At 40.1% G+C, this 20708-nt stretch overlaps 1 protein-coding gene and 1 long non-coding RNA gene across 5 annotated transcripts in view; both read left to right on the top strand.

Moving 5' to 3' along the window:
• Positions 1–6031, top strand: part of LOC112150576 — a 30543-nt gene extending 24512 nt beyond the window's left edge. For 2 of the 4 annotated variants that reach the window (XM_024278973.2, XM_036211656.1), the window contains 3 exons: positions 3647–3706; positions 4507–4644; positions 5142–6031. In XM_024278973.2, coding sequence (XP_024134741.1) covers positions 3647–3706; positions 4507–4644; positions 5142–5293 — 350 coding nt within the window. In that variant the 3' untranslated portion in view covers positions 5294–6031. The remainder of the gene's footprint in view (positions 1–3646; positions 3707–4506; positions 4645–5141) is intronic. The other 2 variants (XR_004947802.1, XR_002919988.2) reach the window with 1 other exon arrangement.
• Positions 6032–6506: 475 nt separating this feature from the next.
• LOC112150577 lies at positions 6507–16971 on the top strand. The gene is made up of 5 exons (XR_002919989.2): positions 6507–7383; positions 7545–7602; positions 15191–15321; positions 15467–15871; positions 16839–16971. It is a non-coding gene; the product is annotated as an uncharacterized LOC112150577 (long non-coding RNA).
• Positions 16972–20708: the final 3737 nt, after the last annotated feature.

The raw sequence follows: 20708 nt of genomic DNA, 5'->3' as shown, positions 1-20708 counted from the left end.
GGTCCCCCATAGGAAATGCATTACCTTCAGGCCTTGCGAAATCCAGCCAGAGCCTTCGCCATCACTTCCTGATTCGTCTAACGCCATATTGCAACTGATTGCTGCCCCTTGACAGCGATTAGCCCAAGTCGTGCTGAGTCATGTTATTAAAGAAGTTAATCAAGTTGAAGTGATTTGAGGGGTTTTATTGAGCATATTCATACAGTTCAGAATTTTCATTTGTCATTGTCTGCAGACAGACACCCCCCACAACTTCTTGTCTCTCTGGTTTGAAGAGAAATTCACTCCTCCTTCCCACCCACACATGCAGGTTTGTGTCGAGCTCTGTCTGACGTGCTTTCATACCGGCAGCTGAGAGAGGATGAAACTCAGAGCACGACCACTTGTCTCATGATACAATGGCATTGTGGCTGAAACAGGCAGTTCTGGTGTTGCTCACAGGTAAGACTCGATGTTTAACACAAGTGTAGATTTTTAGCTGAGAGTTTATCCAAAATAAAAATGCAAACTTACATGTTTTGATTTGTTTCTGTTTTGTTTATGACTTTTGGTGCTGATTGACTTGAACTCTTTTTCCCTTTTTAAATCTTCAGTGGCAGAAGCAGCCATGGCGGGATATTCACAAGAAATCAATCTGAGTTCTCCTAGTGATCCATCACATATGGAGCGGGTGAATACTTCTGCTCGCTCTCTGAAGTTCCTCTGTGACATACCAACTAAAAGTTCCCGCTATCGAGTGACTTTTTATTTCAGGGATTCAAACACCAAGAACATTTCGCACAACTGTAGCACAGCGATTTATGGAAATTTAAATACCTTCACTACATCACCAAAAAAGAAACAGATGAATCAAACAGATCCCAACATGAAGTGTTACAATAAAACATGGGAAATACAAAACATTACCAGAGAAAACAATGGATTTTACTCTTGTGAAATCTATATAGAGATTCCTGTACTCAATACGACTAAGAGCCGGGAAGTGGAAGTTCTCCTTGGTGAGTATTGTTTTAATATCTACTTTAAAGAAAACTTTACAAAATGACTTCTGTAAATACCACCGGCAAAGACGTTGTGTCTTTGAAACGTTGAAGTACAGACTCCGTTTTTTTTCTCTACATTCTGGACCCCAAAGCAGAGGTGGTTTGAGCTACGGGCAATGTGGGTGTCAGAATCTCTTATGCTACATACAGACCGGGCATTTGTAACGTATTCTTGACAAGCATTTAGTCCATGGAGGGCTTCTTCTTTTCCTTTTTCTAGTGATTATTTTAGTGCATTGCCTCCAACTATGGCTGAAAAAAAGTTTGGTGCGAAATGTCAAAGTGGTGTAAATCTCATGATTTGGGTACAAAATAGAAATGGTTCGGTTCATTGATAGCATACCTACAATGGTGTATATGGATTAGCATTATGTCAAGGGAGTGGTCTTGGTCTATCTTTATTTAAAAAAACAAACGCAGATTTTCACCACGTTACTGGTCAAAGATCAATTTGGTTTACCTGACAAGTTCAGTGGCCATGCGTTTATACATAAAACTATAAAAAATTGAAATAACTCCAAAAAACTTGTATAACAACATATGAATATGAATTTTAAACCAGAAAACGCATTAACATGCGTAAATGTAATTTTTCGGGCTTCCCAGTTATAAACTCATGCATTCACAGGTACCAACGCAAGTTCTTGAAACCGTTTTTGAGCACTATGTAAAAACACGCATCTATTGAACGCTTGTTGACAGTTAAACTTTTAAACTTTGACCAAGCCTCTTCCAGCTGAAGATGCAGGACATGCACTAGAAAATAGGGGAAAAAAGAAGAAAAAGAAGCCCCTCCCTGCTTTTCTAGTGTGAACACCAGGACTAAATGTATTTTGAAGAACCTGTGTTTTGTGAACATTTACAGCTACCTAATTGGTACCCCGCCTGTGCGAAATGCATCTACTTCCACCTGAAACAGTTTATGGCACATACCAGCTAGAACATCTGTTAAGATGTTAACAATAAGTACTTTTTAAAATGTTTACAACAACGTAAAAAAGAAAAAAAAAGGTTATAGATCAGGATTGGACAATCCTTATTGCACATGTGCAAAGTTGGACCTCATGGCTGGATTGTTTCTTTTATTGCACTATGCACATAACAATCAATACCTCATGCAAATTCAATTGAGTAAAATATTAGCAGATTATTTCACTTTTCAGGAGGTAAAAAAAATGTTCTTTAAAGTTTGAAATGAGACGAAGTTTAGTCTGTTTTAACAGTTTTTCTGTTAGTGCAGAATTCAACAGTTTTTACATCACATGTGAAAAACAAATGTGTTTTTGTCAGCACATTAACGGTTGTGTATGTGATATTTAGCCATATAAATATGAGTAAATTCCATCCATCTATCCATTTTCTTGACCGCTTCATCCCGTTCGGGGTCGCGGGGTGCCGGAGCCTATCCCGGCCACTGATGGGCGAAGGCGGGGTACACCCTGGACAGGTCGCCAGTCTGTCGCAGGGCCTCAATCACACATCCATCCACTCTCACATTCACACCTAGGGACAATTTAGAGTCACCAATCAACCTATGAAGCATGTTTTTGGACGGTGGGAGGAAGCCGGAGTCCCCGGTGAAAACCCACGCATGCACGGGGAGAACATGCAAACTCCACACAGAAAGGTCCCAGCCGGGAGTCGAACCGGGGCCTTCTCGCTGTGAGGCGAGAGCGCTAACCACTTGCGCCACCGTGCAGCCCTATGAGTAAATTAACGATATTAATTTTTTCTGTTGTCAAGTTTCCCTGAATGAAAAATCCATAAAAATGTGTCAATAAAACAACTTCTATTCTTCAAATAGATGGGTTCATTCAACATTGATCCAAACTTTCTAAAATGTCTGAGTGTAAGTACAAAAGTGAGGTGAAAACAAATAGTTTATGTCCGGATTTTTTTAAAGTCGGTAAATTCAATAAGTCTTCTTATTTATGAATAATTTAAAGTGATATTTCTTTAGTTTTATTAATGACAAAATGTGGGGTAAAGACCAAACTTTATCCCATTGTTTTTTTTATGATCAAACTTACTCCAATAAGAGGCAATATGTTTTTTATCCCGACAATCTCATTTTGAAATAATGAACAGATGTTTTTTGGTCTTTATACCAGGTGAATATCACATTTTTCCACACCTTAATTCTGTTAATTTGGTGGGATGTTATGGAATATTAGAGAGAGGACAGCTATATGGAATTTTATGACCACTAGGGATAGCTCCAATATAGCCAATGTAGACGTTGTAGGTGAAGCATATAATTGAATAGTGGAGTAGTCAAGAGATGGAAGTCCTCCATTATTTGAAGCATTTATCACTTTAGATTTTCATTTGAAAAATTGTACTAACATAATTTGTTAATATGAAAAAAAAATAAGTATAATAAATAATATAACTACTATTTCATGTATTTTGTTTTGTTCATTTGTGGTTATTAAGGATTTTCAAATGGTGTTTACATACAATTTTTAATCAATATAAAAAATGTATTGTTTTTTGTGGTAGTTTGTATGAGGGCCTTGTGTTTTAGTGCTACGGGGCTTGGGGGTTCCAAACTAGTCAGGACCACCTCTGCCCCAAAGACTAAGGCCCGCTTCTTGTATCAGATGTTACAGAGAGAAGCTCAGTGGAAAGTACAACATTGTCTAGAACGACGGAAACCCAAGGTATGTGTGTGTGTGTGTGTTTGGTCCCTGTGGTGTGTGAGTGTGGGGTAAATGGTGTAGAACACTACAGACCCTGAATACATAAGAGCTGTTTCTACGTTTTCATTTACATCCTTTTCATGTTAGTGATGGGAGAGGGTGTTTCCTGTGTAAGAGTTGAACTATAAACTACATTTATACAGCCGATGTTCTTCACACTTTGCTGCTTTGTGATGTGATTGTGAAGATTATTCTGTCCTCTTACTGAATCAAGAGATTCTAGCTTTTCAAATTCCCACTCCAATCATATTTTGATCTATTGTAAAAGGGTTTCCAGAAGTCTTTTAATTATGATTACGGCATTTTAAAAAAAGTACGTAGTTTTTTCATAGTGGCTGTACTACATGAGTTATGAGCGGGACTGTCCACCCGTAAGCCCATCTCCATTTCCCATCATCCATCTATTTACACGCCTGATAGCTAACAGCTCCTCACACCCCCAACCGAACATTAGCACTGCAAGAAAAATGGCGAGCAATATTGAAGCTATGCATAATCTAGTTGTCTACAAAGAGCAGGGAGCATGTAACCCATAAATTATAACATCTACATCACAGATAAAAGCTTTTTCCAACAGTATTTATAAATAAATAAATATATAACAGTATAATAAATAACAGTATATGATATATAAATAAAAAAAATCAGGAAAAACTATTTTAAGCTTTAATGTATGCTTTAGATATAACAATATGCTAAAAACATTAAAAGCAGATTTTTCAATTGGAGTGAATCCTTAACGCTGAGTTTTCCTTTTACAGGACCATCGGAAAGAGACCCATCTCCAGGAAACAACCCAATCTCCTCGCTGTGGCTCCCGTTGGGTCTTTCTCTTCTCGCTGTGGTCATCCTGATGGTTCTATGTGTGATCATCAGAAGAGTGTGCCTCAGAAACAGAGGTACCAGTCTTTCTGCCTTCTTCAAAGTTCATGATGTTGATCTCATTTCAGAACAGCAGATAAACTCTGCATATTGCAAATAAACTATGTCATTCTGAGACAAAGAGGCCAAGAAAAATCTACAACCAAACTGAAAAACAGAACACTTGTCACACCGAGTTTGATTTTTCCAGCAAATATTCATGTTTTGCAAGGTGATGCTACTTAGAAACAGAAGAAAAGATACAGAAAAGCCTGAAGGACTTTGACTCTTATTGAGAGGTTTGATGACATGTAAATTTTTTGACTTTTTGACTACAATGTCATTTTTTCTTCATAGTTTGAATAAAAATGTGGAAAGATTCCAGCCAAAATTTTTTTTGGATAAAAGCTTAACATGAAATAAAATCACATTTAATCTACATCTATATTCATCTTTCAGAGTTTGTTCTACCACTTTTTTATAACATGTTAATCTTTAAACTTTAAAATTCTCCTTGTTTCCATCTCGGTTGCAGAAGAACCCATCTATGTGAACACCAACTTGAAGCCCTCCCCTCGGTCTGCGCCCCAGCGTGATCAGCTGAAGTTGGCCGAGCCCTATCAGAACATGCGTACTCCTAGCCCCACCAGGAGTAACAAAGTGAGGAAAGACAGACCCAGACCCTGACCAAACTGGGGGTGCACAGGATAATCCTCCCATCCCTGTTCTTATTTCATCTGCTTCCATGTGTTTCACTTTCTTTTTAATTAATTTTTTGACAAAAATATATACATATCAAATATAATGTAAAAGCAGTTTCTATAAAAGATATTCAGAATGTTACATTCAGGCTCTTCAGTTTTTATCATGTGCCACTAGATGGCGATTGATGTTCCTTTTAGAAATCATTTTGCTTGTAAACCTCACAAGTACTTTTTTAAATTTTCCAACTGTTTAAATTGTTCTTTTAATGTGGAAAAAAATGCTTAATAACAATTGCATGAAGAAGCATTGAAACGTTTTAAATTTTAATTTGTGCTTATGATTTTTAATGGGAAATTCTTATACTTTGAGCATTATATTCCTGAGGTGATTCTGTTCACTTTGACCCACTGTTGTTTCTCCAGAGGTCAACGTTACCCCTTGAACATGTTATACATTTCTTATTGTGGATTAATTAAGGGCCAAACCACTTTAATAATACAAGATCTGGCATTCAAGAACACCAGTGAACAAAATGTGCTGTAAGTTTGTCCTACCACATGGGGGCGCTCTGTCGCCACTGACCAATACTGGTCCCAAGTTTAAGTAACTGAAGCATGTTTTATCAGAAAGCCCCTCCCCATAACAATGAAGCCAAATCTCTGGTTTAAATTGTGGGGTAGTTCTCTGAGGTGACCCCAAAAATGGAAAAAAATAAATAAATAAAAATAAAAAAATAAAAACTTTAAATCTAATACTTCCTAACTTTACATATTTTATTTGGTAAAACTGCTTTTGGTAAAGCAAATAAAACATAAAGAGTGGATATCAAATCTGAACATGATCTAAGTTATCTGAGCACAAAAAATAATGTAATAAATGTACATAAAACATTTTGTATTACAAAATATAATAAAGTTTCTTAAAAGGCAAATGGATCCATACGCAGCTGCACCTTAATATCAATAGCAACACAGGTAAGGCCAAGCCAGAACGTAGTGAGGAAACAGGTCAGGGTCAAATATAGGAGCGAGGCTGGAGATTAGAAAACAGGTGAGAGTCAAACACAGCCATGCTAAAGGAAGACTGCTCAGTCTGAATGCACAGAGTAACAATACAAGACTTCGCAGGGAGCAGAGTGAGGACCAGGAATTTATGCAGGACTGATGATGACCAACAAACAGCTAGGTGGTGGAAAATGGTGGCTGATGCATGACTGGAATTGGAGTACAAGAGGATGACGGATGTGGTTAATACTCAGGTGAGGACTCCCTCTGGTGGTCAGAGGAGGACATGACTCCCCCTGTTACATCCCCTGGGAGTAAACCCAGCTTGAGTCTAGGGGTGGGGGGGACAAGGAGGGCGATAGCAAAACTAAAAGGAACACAGTTTATTAAAATAAATGAAAACCTGTGTCCTGAAGTGAGAGAAAATAATTAATGAGCTGGTTAAGAAAGAAGACAAACCGAAACAGAGTTGGAACCTTGGCCAAAAGAAAGATATGTCAGGGAGACTTCTGACCCAGCCATGGCGACTGTCGGAGTCAGCAGCTCCCTGCTAAAGGCAGCCTAACAAATCTACCTAAAGAAAAAAAAAAATAAACAAAGCCCATAAATCAGAACTACCAAGGCCCAACCCCAAACTAACACAATAAAACTCAGCAATCTAAGATTGCTGAGGACAAAAAAGGAGTAAAAGACAAACCCAAACCAGCACCACACCAAATGAAACCCAGCCTTCTGCTCTGCCCCCTCCCTGGCTTGGTGTGGCCTCCTCTGTCTTAAACAGACACCGGGTGGCAATCAAGGGATATTGGCCACACCTGCCAGGTGAGCCAAAGGGACTGGTTGAAAAGAAAGTCAGGCAGCAGGAGCAGGACGCAACACCCCCTAGGACTGAGTTTTTTACAGGGTAACCTCAAACGCAGATCTTGGGCGGATAGCCAGATCCACATTTTCTGGTGTCAAGATGGGTCCCTTCCGACGCGCTCCGTCCGATTGTGCTTGATGTCTGTAGACTGCATGTCCCTGCCTCCCAAGTCTCCTCACAGTGTTGGAACCAGTCATTGACAGCGGGTAAGTGTGTGGGATCCCCACACCAGAGGAAGAAAGGAGGCTGGAAACCCAGAACATACTGAAAATGTGACAGTCCTGTGGCAGCTTTCTTTAAGGAGTTCTGGACATTCTCTGCCCAGACCAGGTACCAATTCCAGTCCTCTTTATGATTACTGCAATAGGTCCTTAGAAACCATGTGACCACCTGATTGAGACGTTCAACCTGGATGATAACCAGAGGTGAGACACACATTGATATACAAGCCTTTGGATATCGCTCTCCAGACCCGTGAGGTGAATTGGGAGTCATGATCCGACACTATCTCCCCTAGAAGTCCGTAGTGCTGAAAGAGATGCGTCACCAGCTGTTCTGTGGTCTCTAGAGCAGTGGGAAGCTTATGAAAGTTAATGAAATGACATGACTTAGAAAAATGATCAATGACAGGCAAAATTACAGTGTTGCCTTGGGATTGAGGCAAGTTAGTGATGAAGTCGATTGGGATGCGTGAGCATAGACATTGCAGCATGGGTAGAGGTTGTGGTAATCCGGCAGGAAGTTGGCGTGGTGTCTTGGCCATTTAATATGAGGAGTCACCGGTCAGGAACTGAGCAACATCAGCCTGCATGGTTGGCCACCAAAAAGGGTTTCACATCAGTAACTGTGTGCTGGCTGTAGCGTTCAGGGGGTGAATATGAAGTATTCAATCCCAAAGTTGGTTGAAAAATAAAAATTTTATTAAACTGAAATTTAATAAAATTATCCTCGGGGCACCACCTTCGTAATGAAGGAAAATATTACTCAGTAATGATCAGCCGCTACTTCTAATCAATAAAGTAATCAATTAATCAGTCTCTCAACTTTATCGTAAGTGTCTTTACCCTTGAAGGGACTTTACCACGAAGAAGAAAAATAATGATATCGGAACAACGACGTCCTTTTGAATATTTATTGAATAACATGAGGTTAAACAAGCAGAAATGCTGGACGTAAAAGCATGGAAAGCAATGAACATATGTGGAACACAGAATATAACTTTAACTAACAACTAGAAATAGGTAAATGAGAAGAAAAGACACACAATATTGAGGTGAGAAATGCTAAGTGTGTGGATGTGTTAAGTGTGTGTTGTGCATAAAAAGGTGTTGTTACTGATCTGAGAATAAGCTATCCTTAAAAGGAGGAATTCAAAACGGGGCAAAGATGTTACTCTTGCAAAAATAGTTAATCTTTATTCTTACCACCAGCAGTTGACTGGATGAGCGAAGTTCGACTTCTCACCAAGCGGTCTGGAGATCTGGGTCTGCTCTGCCAGGAAGGGTGGTTAATCCCGTTCCTGGCTGGATGCTTCAGGGGGACCGTAGAGGCGAGATCTGCAGCCAGGTGTAGAAGGAAAGGGAACCTGCGGTTCTGCTGGTTCTGCTCCGTACAGTCACTTAGCTTCTGGGGTGGTCGAACGATTTCTCTATTCCGTTTTGTGACCAAAAAGTATAAGTCGCAAAGCTGGCCGGACAATGAAACTTATCAAATGGTCTAGCATTAAAAATCAGTTTCAAAATAAAACCATCAAAAATTGTAAAAATGTTGGAATCAGTCTATGAAATAAACTGGAGACAAAAAGGTTGAAAAGGAAGAAAGCGCGCAAAAAAAAACGTGATCTTAAGACTGGAAGAACTTGTGATGTTCCTGTTCTGTTCCTGTTCTGTTCCTGTTCTGTTCCTGTTCTGGCTTCTGGCTCATGGCTTGAGAGCTGTTGTTTGTTGTTGCTTGTGAAGCCCTGTGAAGGTGTTGAGAAGGTCTGAGAAGCATGCTTTGGCGTGGGCGCGAGGGTTTTTGAATCTGAGAGGCAGGGCCAGAATCGCCCAATCCGTGGGGATTTGAGGCGTTTTACGATTGGAGGTAATTTGCATGTCCCAATGAGCTCTGGCTATGCAAATATCAGGGGCGTAACTTTATTCTGGTCTCTGGATGTGTTTATTCTTAATGCTGAATTAACAACAAAAGGGGTTTCTATCAAACGCGTATCAAAAAGTTTGTACAACCCTATATGTGTGTGCGGATCCTGTATGTGGCAAATAAAACACTTTCCAAAGTCCACACACAACACAGAAAAATTAATTCTCCAAGCTTTGACGGTTACACAATGATTATTTCATAGATTTCAACCTCAAAGTAGTTGTGAATCTTCTTCTGTTAGGAATAAAGGTTTGATTACACACATGTAATAATAGGACATTTCTTGGAGCTGTGGAGAGATGTTTTACATGTTAGATCCAATGAACAAAAGTCCTGTGCCACGTGTTTCAAACAAAGGACTCTGAGTGTTTGTCGGGAATGCTTGCAGACTCTCCAGGGGGTCAGCCTGCTGGAACCAAGACTCTTTTGAAGTAGACAGGCTAAAGTTAGCCAGAGTTTCGAATGCAAAATAGTCAGGGTTCTGGCCTGGTTTAATGACTTACATCCGAGTGGTAGATAGAGGTTTCAGACAACTTCATGGCCCCCTTGCTGGAAGGGGAACTCTGTTATCTTGAAAAAGGCAATCCACATAAAAGTTGGGTGACCAAATGGTCAACACAGGTTATCAGTTGTTTCAAAGGGTGGAATGCTACATGGCCAAACCCGAGTGTCCTGCTGCAGTTGAATCATGAAGCAGATGTAGAACGCATTGCTGGTGAGAGGGAAGAACGCAGGTTTGACCGGCCGGACAGGATGGTGGTGGCAGATTGACGATGTTGAGCTCATTCAGCTCTGTCATGATGTCCCATTGCTCAGGTGCTAGGATCAATGAGTCTGGGATGATGGTTTCTGGCACCCTGGTTCCTTCTGATGTTCAATCCAGGCATCGGCCTTGTCATTTTTGGAACCGGGTCGCTAGGTGATCTGAAAATGAAACTGGGAAAAGAACAGAGACCACCGGGCCTGAGGGAAGTTTAACTTTTTGTCTGACTTGATAAATTCCAGGTTTTTGTGGTCTGTCAAGACTATGAATGGTTGAGAGGCCCCTCCAACCAGTATCTCCACTCAGAGAAGGCTTCCTTCATGGCGAGCAACTCTCGATCTCCCGCGTTGTAATTCCGTTCAGCCTCCGTCAACTTCTGCTAAAAGTAGGCACAGGGGGACATTTTGGGCAGTTGACACTCGAACAACACAACACAAACTCCTGAACTTAACGCATCCACCTAGACGACAAATTGTACTGATGTGTCTAGACGGTGGAGGATGTGCGGCTGGGAGAGGCGATGCTGAAGAGACTTGATAGCGGCTGTAGCCTCCAGAGTCCAATGCAAATGTTTAGGATGAAGCGTCTGTAGAAGTTGGCAAAACCCAAAAACGCTGTAGATCTTTTACTGTAGAAGGTTGGGACCATTGTAGCCCTGCGTCCACTTTGCCTTGATCCATGGCCACCCCTTGAGCGCTAATGACAGTGCCCAAGAAGGAGACTATGTGTCACAAAACACATCATTAACATATGCCTGAAACACGGACGGGGTGTTGCAGAGACCAAATGGCATAACGAAGTATTTATAATGCCCGGTTGTGGTAAAGAAAGCAGACCTCCATTCATCACCTATGCGGACGCACATGGGATTGTATGCACTGCGGAAATCTAACTTGGTGAAGTAGTTGGCCTTCCTTAACTGTTCTAGCCAACAGCAGGGATAACAGTATTTGACTGTGATCTCGTTAAGGCTACAGAAGTCAATGCATGGACGGAGTCCGCCATCCTTTTTCTTCATGAGGAAGAACCCTGCCAAGGCAGGGGATGTGGAAGGATTAATGAAGCCCTTTTGCAGCTCCTCCTGGATGTAAGCCTGCATGGCTTCCATCTCAGGCTGAGACAGGGGAAACACCCGCCCCTGTGTTGGTTTGGCTTCAGGCAATAAGTATATGGAACAGTAATAGGGTATATGAGGAGGGAGTTGCGTAGCATGTTGTTTTTTTGAAGGCTTCCTGGAGGTCCTGGTATTGAGGAAAGTCTAAAGAAGAGTCAGGACCGCTCATGGTGATGCTGGTTGATGCTATCTGGCTGTGCCGAGGAACATAAGGACATGCAGTCTGATGAAGGCTGTTCTGGAGACACAGATGAAAGCAGGAGGTGGATCTGAATAAGAGTTCTTTTGATGACCATATTATCGTGGGATCACGAGTCTCGAGCCATGGGAGCCCCACAATGAAAGCGCATCGCAGGGAGCTGATGGTGAAGAGACTGATGATTTCTAGATAGTTCTGCTTGATTCTGAGTTGGAAATCCGGGATCAAGAACTTGATTCAACAGACCCCATGGGCCAACCATTTACGTCAGAAACTGCCACCCGCAAAGTGCAGGGAAGCAGGAGAATCTGGTTAGCACGAATTAAATCTAGATCAATTAAGTTATCCGGTGCCCTTGAGTCAATCATTGCCTTAGTTTTAATGTTTTTACACTGATTGATGATAGACGGTGGAATTTCAAAGTAGAGTAAATTGTCACTCCCTGGTCTGCCCGACTGTCTGGGTGGACAGTCGGGGCAGGAGGTCCATAGGTGACCAGGCTGACCACAGCAGAGACAGGGGTTCTTTCACATGCATGTCCTTCTCTCTTCGAGGGTTAGGTGTGTAGAACCTAACTGCATTGGCTTAACAAATGTGCTCTGATTTTAACTGATTTAGGTTGAGGAAACCAATGCTAATTCAGTTCTCATGACTTTGGGCTTTCTGGCCCTGAGGAGGTTTTCCAGTCTGATGGTCAGAGCGATTAATTGATCTAGGTCATGATCTTCATCAAGGCAGGAGATTTCACGCTTAAGTTCCAATAAATGGTCTTTAAACAACACGGAGACCACTTTATTTGAGTGGCCAGTGTCTAAAACTGGAGGAAGTCAGTGGCGGCCATGTCCTTGCCTTGCTTAATGTCCATTAGCTCATCCCCGGGATCTTTACAGTCGATAGTGTGGTCGAAGACATCACATAGCAACCAGGTGAAGGCGTCATACAAGTGGAAAGGAAAGGAGCCCCCTGACAAGACTGCTGCTAGCCACTCCAAGGCCTCACCAGGCAGCAGGGAGCACAGGAAGGACACCTTGGCTTCTTAAGTGGGATACAGGTGGGCCTGTTGATGGTGGTACAGCTGGCATTTCATGAGAAACCCGTTACAGTAAACCAGTTTGCCATTAAACTTATCCAGAAAGGAAAGGCTCGGCCCAGTTGTAGGCGTGGATAGGTGTGTAGGTGTGGGGTTAGCTACTGGGTTGGCTAGCAGTTGTTCCATGATGGCCTCGGTAGCTGCTGTCAAAGAATGAAGCTGTCTCCAATGTTCCAACAACATGACTGCAAATCCGGCAGGATTTGATGGAGTGGAAGCACACGTTTCTGGTGAAGTCTTCTGCAACGAAGGAGTTGAGGCAAGAAGATCCATATGCAGCTTGACTTTAATACCAATAGCAACACAGGTAAGGACAAGCCAGAACGTAGTCAGGAAACAGGCCAGGGTCAAACATGGGAGCGAGGTGGGAGACTAAAACACAGGTGAGAGTCAAACACAGGCAGGCTAAAAGAAGAATGCTCAGACAGAATGTACAGAGTAACAATACGAGACTTGTCTCCATTTCTCCCACGAAAATCATCCAAACTTCTTCAAAGAAGGATGCAGATACAAATGATTCTTTGTTTACTTCCATGAAAGAAAATGGCCAGACAGAAACTCCACCTACTTTTCTGAGGTCATTTGCACACCTTCAGGGACCCTTAAGGGGCCGACCAGCTCTCTTCCAGCCAAAACCATGACTTCACCACCTCTTTGCTGACATTGCAGCCTTATTTGGACATGCTGACCATCCACCAACCACCCACTACTCCATCTATCTGGACCATCCAGGGTTGCACGGAACTCATTAGTGAAGAAGACTGTTAAAACAAAGTCTTCATGTCTGTCCGGGCGCACTGCAGTCATTTCTGCTTGAGTGCTGTTTAGGGGTGGGGCAATAGAAGATTTACGTAGAACTGCAGCCTCTGGAGGATCCTACACCTTGATGTTGGTGGGACTCCAGAGACAACAGTAACTTCAAATATCTGCTTGCTGCTTTAAGATGGTATTTTAGCAGCTTCTCTCTTAATCTGATGTATTTGTCTGACAGAAACCTTCTGTCAGACATTCTTCCTTTATCTGCACCAACCCATGTGTTTCTGAATAAGCCACAAATCTTTTAATAGTACAATGATCATGCGCAAGTTTTCATAAAATATCAAAACTTTTCAGACCTTGTTCTCTTTTGTCACTTAAATGCAATTTGCATAATAATTTCTAATGAATTTTATTCTAACACCTTCTTAAACCATTTTGCACAAATGCAAAGCTACCAAACAAGCATTTTGTAAATTACTGATCTTTATCATGAGCAGATGGGGCCTACTTTGAGTATCTACTAGGAAACATTGAAGGTTGAGGTTTGAGCTTGTACCCCCCCCCCCTTCTCTCTCTCTTTGCGTCGTTTTTTTTTTTTTTTTTTTGTAGTATCTTTTCCTGTGATCTGGGGCCCGTTTCAAGAAGCAGGTTCAACAAAAGTCTGTGGACTCAAAATTCTCAAACTTAAGAGTTTCAGAACAGCTGAAAAAGTTTGATTCAATCAACTTGAAGTTGTTAGAAACAAAATCAGGAGTGAGCGTTGCGACCATTAAAAACCCAGATCAATGGAGCAAAGACAGCATAATTCACCATGGCAATGGGAACAAACACTTTTAGAGTTTCATACTTCCGCCGTCCTACCGACGTAAATAACTTTTCCTCTGGATTAATCAGCCTCCTCTCTACACGATCCTCTATGAATGGACATGTCCTTTTGGTTTATGGGTGGTGGAAACGTGCAGTATCTAATATGAATGTTCTCAAAATTTTAATGAGGAACTCATATTTGAACATCCTCCAATTTAAAAAGGGGAGGAGACTGCAGGAAACTCTAAGTTTCCTGAAGAAAACCTGCTCCAGACCAGGTTTCGTTCACAGACTCAGTTGCCATAGTGATTGATTCTGAGTTCAGCTTAACCCGCTTTTTGAAACGGGCTTGGTTTCGAGCACTCTCGCGGGTTTGAGTTATCTCTTTTTCTGAAACCAAAAACACAGAGTTTTACTGAATTTGGAGTTGACGAACTCAGAGTTCCAACAAAACCTGCTTCTTGAAACAGGTCCCAGGTAGCAGATTTCAAACCAGATACAATCAGTACATTGTCCTGTTTAGATGTCTCAGTGTACTGTATATTTTGGATTTTGTGATCATTTTTCTCCTCATTAATTGTCTTAAATCATTGAAGCATGGTGATGATACTGTTTGTCTTCTGTTTGATCCACTACGTGACTTTGTAGTTAAAGACAAAATAAAACTATTTCAAGACCAGTTTTGTGTTGTTTCACATGTAAGCATGCGTTCTTTTTCTACTGACACATGTGGGTAAATGTGTTTAGGACATTTGCACCAAAACCAACAAGTTTCACAATCCCCTTGATGTTTGTGATCTGAGAACTTGTGAATCATTACAGCAGAATTTAGTTTGTTAATTTTCATTAATTTTCACTCACTGACCCCACCCCCATCAGACAGTTAGCATTAATGTATTTGTCACTGAACAACAGCTTTTGAATTATTACTGCAGGATTTAGTTAATGTCTTTCTTTGTATGCATGATCGTTTTTTTATTTATCTTATATATTTTTAAAGAGCACATTCATATACAGTTGATGATTTTCATTTTTGCTCTTCATCTGCATACAGACCCCCACCCCCACCCCCCACAGCCACCAACTTCTTGTCACTCTGGTTTGAAGAGAAATTCACTCCTCCTTCCCACCCACACATGCAGGTTTGTGTCGAGCTCTGTCTGACGTGCTTTCACACCGACTGCTGAGAGAGGATGAAACTCAGAGCACGACCACTTGTCTCATGATACAATGGCATTGTGGCTGAAACAGGCAGTTCTGGTGTTGCTCACAGGTAAGACTCGATGTTTAACACGAGTGTAGATTTTTAGCTAAGAGTTTATCCAAAGGAAAAAAAGGAAACTTACATGTTTTGATGTGTTAACACTTGGGTTTTGGTGCTTATTGGCTTGATCTTTTTTCCCTTTTCAAATCTTTAGTCACAGGAGCAGCCATGGCGGGATGTTCACAAGAAATCAATCTGAGTTCTCCTGTTGATCCATTACGTAAGGAGCGGGTGAATACTTCTGCTCGCTCTCTGAAGATCCTCTGCGACATACCAACTAAAAGTTCCCGCTATCGAGTGACTTTTTATTTCAGAGATTCAAACACCAAGAACATTTCGCACAAGTGTAGCACAGCGATTTATGGAAATTTAAATACCTTCACTACATCACCAAAAAAGAAACAGACGAATCAAGCAGATCCCAACATGAAGTGCTACAATAAAACATGGGAAATACAAAACATTACCAGAGAAAACAATGGATTTTACTCTTGTGAAATCGATACAGAGATTCCTGTGCTAAATACGACTAAGAGCCGGGAAGTGGAAGTTCTCTTTGGTGAGTATTGTTTTTATATCTACTTTAAAGAAAACCTTTAAATATGACTTCCTCAAATACCACATGTGAAGACTTTCTGTATCTTTGTTTGTATCATTGAAACACAAACTCTCAAACAAACTTTTCAATTCAGATTCTGAGAGCGTCCTTGAAATAGCAGATATGGATAACAATTATGTCAGGGGAGTGACCTTGGTTTGTCTTTATTTGAAAACAAAAAAAACCCCCAAAAAAACGCAGATCTCATCAGGCTCGTTGCCATATTTGAGTTCACCAGATGAACCAGCTATGTTCTGAGTTTGGTGAGTTTCACCACATCACTAACAAAACCGAGTCAGTGACTGGTCAAAGATCAACTTGGTTCTATGGCTATACATCTCGTAAAATTAACTCAAAAAAAGTTGTAAAAACTTTCATAGCAACAAGTGTATGAGCACGTAAATATGAGTAATTGCAATTTTTGGGCTAAAAAGTCTTGCATTCACGGGTACCAACACAAATACGTGAGTTGTGAGTAGGACTGTTGGCCTGTAAGTCCGTTTAAATCTTCTATCATCCATCTGTTTACACTCCCGCTATCTTCCAGCCCCTCACACCCCCCACCTAACATTCGCATTGCAAGAATAATGGTGAGCAATCTTGGAGCTGTGTAGTCGTACAATTTTGAGCTGCAAGATATTTCAGACGAGGAAAACAAAGACATACATGGATCTAGTCGTCTACCAGTTGATGCATCAGAATAAAGATGAGCAGATTGAGCGGAGACTGTGGCCCGCCTCTTGTAGCTTTTTGTCTACTCCCGATTTACAACTATAAAAATAAGGAAATCCTCAGAAACACAATTTTAACCTTAATTTTCTTTATATATGCTACAAATAAGAATATGTAAAAAAAATAAAAATAAAAAAATACCAAAAACAGGATTTTCATGGGAGTGGGTCTTTAATGCTGAGTTTTCTTTTTACAGTACCATCGATAAACAACCCACCTTCAGAAAACAACCCACCTTCAGAAAACAACCCACCTTCAGAAAACAAACCATCTTTAGAAAAGATATCATCTTCAGAAAACAACCCACTTTCAGAAAAAAAAACGCAGTTAGGAAACAACCCAATCTCCTCACTGTGGCTCCCGTTGGGTCTTTCTCTTCTCGCTGTGGTCATCCTGATGGTTCTATGTGTGATCATCAGAAGAGTGTGCCTCAGAAACAGTCTTTCTGCCTTCTTCAAAGTTCATGATGTTGATTTCATTTCAGAACAGCAGATAAACTCTACAGATCAGATAAACTATGTCATTCTAAGACAAAGAGGCCAAGAAAAATCTACAACCAATCTGAAAAACAGAACTTGTCACACAAAGTTGGATTTTTCCACCAAATATTCACATTTGTTTTGCAAGGTGATGCTTCTTAGAAACAGAAGAAAAAAACAGAAAAGCCTGAAGGACTTTGACTCTTATGGAGAGGTTTGATGACATGTAAATTATTTGACTTTTTGACTACAATGTAATTTTTTCTTCATAGTTTGAGTGAAGATGTGGAAAGATTCCAGCCAAAATGTGAGACCACTTTTCAGTTTCTCATAAAGTGAGAGCGAACTTTTTTAAATGAAAGCTTAACATGAAATAAAATCACATGTAATCTACTTCTGTATTCACCTTTCAGGACCCCTAGCCCCACCAGGAGTAACAAAGTGAGGACAGACAGACCCAGACCCTGACCACACTGGGGGTGCACAGGATAATCCTCCCTCCCTGTCCTTATTTCTTCTGCTTCCATGTGTTTCACTTTCTTTTTAATTAATTTTTTGTCAGAAAATATACACATCAAATATAATGTAAAAGCAGTTTTTATAAAAGATTTTCAAAATGTTACTTTCAGGCTCTTCAGTTTTTATCATGCGCCACTAGATGGCGATTGATGTTCCTTTTAGAAAACATTTTGCTTGTGAATCTCAAAAGTACTTTTCTTTAATTTTGCAACTGTTTTTTTTTTTTTTAATGTGGAAAAAAAGCTTAATAATAATTGCATACCACCATTAAAAGAAACATTGAAACTTTTTAAACATTAATTTGTGCTTATGCTTCTTAATAGGAAATTTTCTTATACTTTGAGCATTATATTCCTGAGGTGATTCTGTTCACTTTGACCCACTGTTGTTTCTCCAGAGGTCAAAGTTACCCCTTGAACATGTTATACATTTATTATTGTGGATTAATATAGGGCCAAACCACTTTAATAATACAAGATCTGGCCTTCAAGAACACCAGTGTTGCTGTAAGTTACTGATACCACATGGGGGCGCTCTGTACTGTTTCCCAAGTTTAGGTAACTGTGGCATGTTGAGTCAGAAAGGGCCCCCCATAACAATGAAGCCAAATCCCTGGTTTTAGTTGTGGTATAGTTCTCTGAGGTGACCCCAAAAGAGAAAAAGCAAACTTTAAATCCAATAGTTGCTAACTTCATCAAATTTTGTTTTTGGTAGAACATTTTTTTTCTAAAATATGAAATTTGTAAAGACTGAATATGACATCTGAACATGATCTTAGTTGTTTGAACACATGTAAATAATAAAGGGAAATGTCTTCAAAGTTTTTTATTACAAAATTAAATTACAAGGCTTCTTCAAATTAAAGATCCACTTAAATGAAAATTGTGTTTTTTAAGATTTTAACATGTTATTGCAGCATTTGTCTAATGATGGAGGGTATGATTAAAATAATTAAAAATTTAATCTGCATTTCTGAGTATTTCTTTAATTCAAACCATTATTGACCAGGAACAAATAAAAACTCACCATTTGAAAAAGTTCAGGTTTGTGACACAGCAACTGAAACGGGGTCCGCTCTATTCTGATGCAGTAGATCCATAAATGTCTTTGTTTTCCTCGTCTGAGCTGAAATCTGGGTCAAATCTGAACAGCTGGATAGTTCTGATGCTGCTTGCCATGTTTTTGCTATGCTAATGTTAGCTTGGGGTTGTCAGAAGCTGTAAGCTAGGGGTAGAGAGTGTAAACGAAAGAATGATTCTATATCATTGAAGGGTTACCATCAACAGTCCCAACCACAACTCAGACGCAAATTTCTGATTAACTTCTGCTGCACTGCAGAACAAATGTTTTAAAAATGACACTTCTTTCTTTTGCTAAAAAACTACATAATCATAATTTAAAAGATCACTGGGAATGCTTTTGCAATGGATTGAAATGTAGTGGGACTTTAAATGATCCTCTTAAAACCTGCTCAACATCCATCCATATTTTTTCTGAACCTGTTGGAACTGTTTCGGGTCATGGGGTTGCTGGAGCCTGTCCTAGCTACTGTTGGGTGACGGTGGGGTGTAGGTTGTCAGTCTGTTGCAGGGCCACACAATCATTTATAACACCTAAGGGACAATTCAGTCACCATTTAACCTATGTAACATGCGTTTTTGTGGAGGGAAACTGGAGGAACATCCAGGCTCCACGTTGGAGGAGCACAGCTGGGGTTTGAACCACACACTTCTCACTGTGCAAGAATGCTAGCCACTACACCACCATGCACCCCCTGCTAAACAAAACCTTATCATTTAAATCAGGAAGCTTTTTTGACCAGATTGTTGTTCTCACTTCTTCAGAAATACCAAGTAACATTGGCCTGAAAAAGTGTATGTGGTGATGTCCTCTTTTGCTTTACGTTACTGATACAGTCAGTAAATGTCTTGTCACACTTTTTCACGGTGTCATCAGACTGCTTTGTGGCTGTTGGTAAAAAATGCAAAAAAATAAAATGGAATAAAAACAAGTTTGGCAATGACTTGCATTGTATATGCACACTTCACAACAACTTTAAAATAAGGCTGTTTGTTCTCAAATAAAAGTACGTTTTGAAGCACATTGTTTATTTTATGAATTGTTTTGTGTTTTTAAAACCCCTGAGAATTTTTATTTTTCTTTTTGATGACCTTGTGGTCACTCCACAGACACATACATCCCTTTTGTTCAAACCAACTTTTTTTTAGGTAATGTTTGAAAAAAAAATCAAGTTGTAACTAAATTTTTGCCACACTAAGTACAGTATTTTATTTCAGTTCATCAGGAACTTCCAGTGAAAAGCCATGTAAACGACTGTAGTTGCACATTTCAGGCCTCCACGTTCAAAACTCTCGTGTTCACACATCACTTCACAAGTTTTTATAACTGTTTCCGGACTCTACGTACTAATCACACGACCGATGATTGTGTAATGTAAGTTAAACCAAGTTGAAGTTTGATAAATCAGGGACTTGGATTTGGTAGTGACCCATGAATGCTGCCCCTTGTACTTCACAGAAGTATCAATTGTTTCAAAATTGATTATGGAGGAGAAATTAATAATTGCAATTTGTGGCTGGACAGAATTAAATAGTCTTTAATAAATGTGAATAGAGCTGTGAAAGAAAAAGCCTGGAGCAAAATTTGCATATTTTGACATTTCAAACCACGCCTCTTCCACCTGTAGGTGGCAGACATGAGCTAGTAACCAATTGAAAAAGAAGAGGAAGCCCCTCCCTCCTTGTCCACTGTAAATACCATGAGCTAATCGCACGATTAAGAACCTGAATTTAACCAGTTTTTGTAAACACATAAAAAGTCTGGTGTGAACGTATCTTTAGAAATCATAGAGCAATTCATCTATTTACCAATCCTGAATTCTTTATTTTTCTAAAGTTGACTCTGCAGACTGTTAACTAGAATGTTAGCAACTACTTAAGATCGAACTTCATTTATAAAAAATGTTTCTAATATTTTTGCACAACCCAAAGCGCTTTACATTTAAAAACAAAAAACACACAATAAAAATACAACCTCCCATTCACCCC

The sequence above is a fragment of the Oryzias melastigma genome, linkage group LG4 (assembly GCF_002922805.2).
Source record: "Oryzias melastigma strain HK-1 linkage group LG4, ASM292280v2, whole genome shotgun sequence".
NCBI lineage: Eukaryota > Metazoa > Chordata > Actinopteri > Beloniformes > Adrianichthyidae > Oryzias > Oryzias melastigma.
This window is presented reverse-complemented; position numbering and strand designations above follow the sequence as displayed.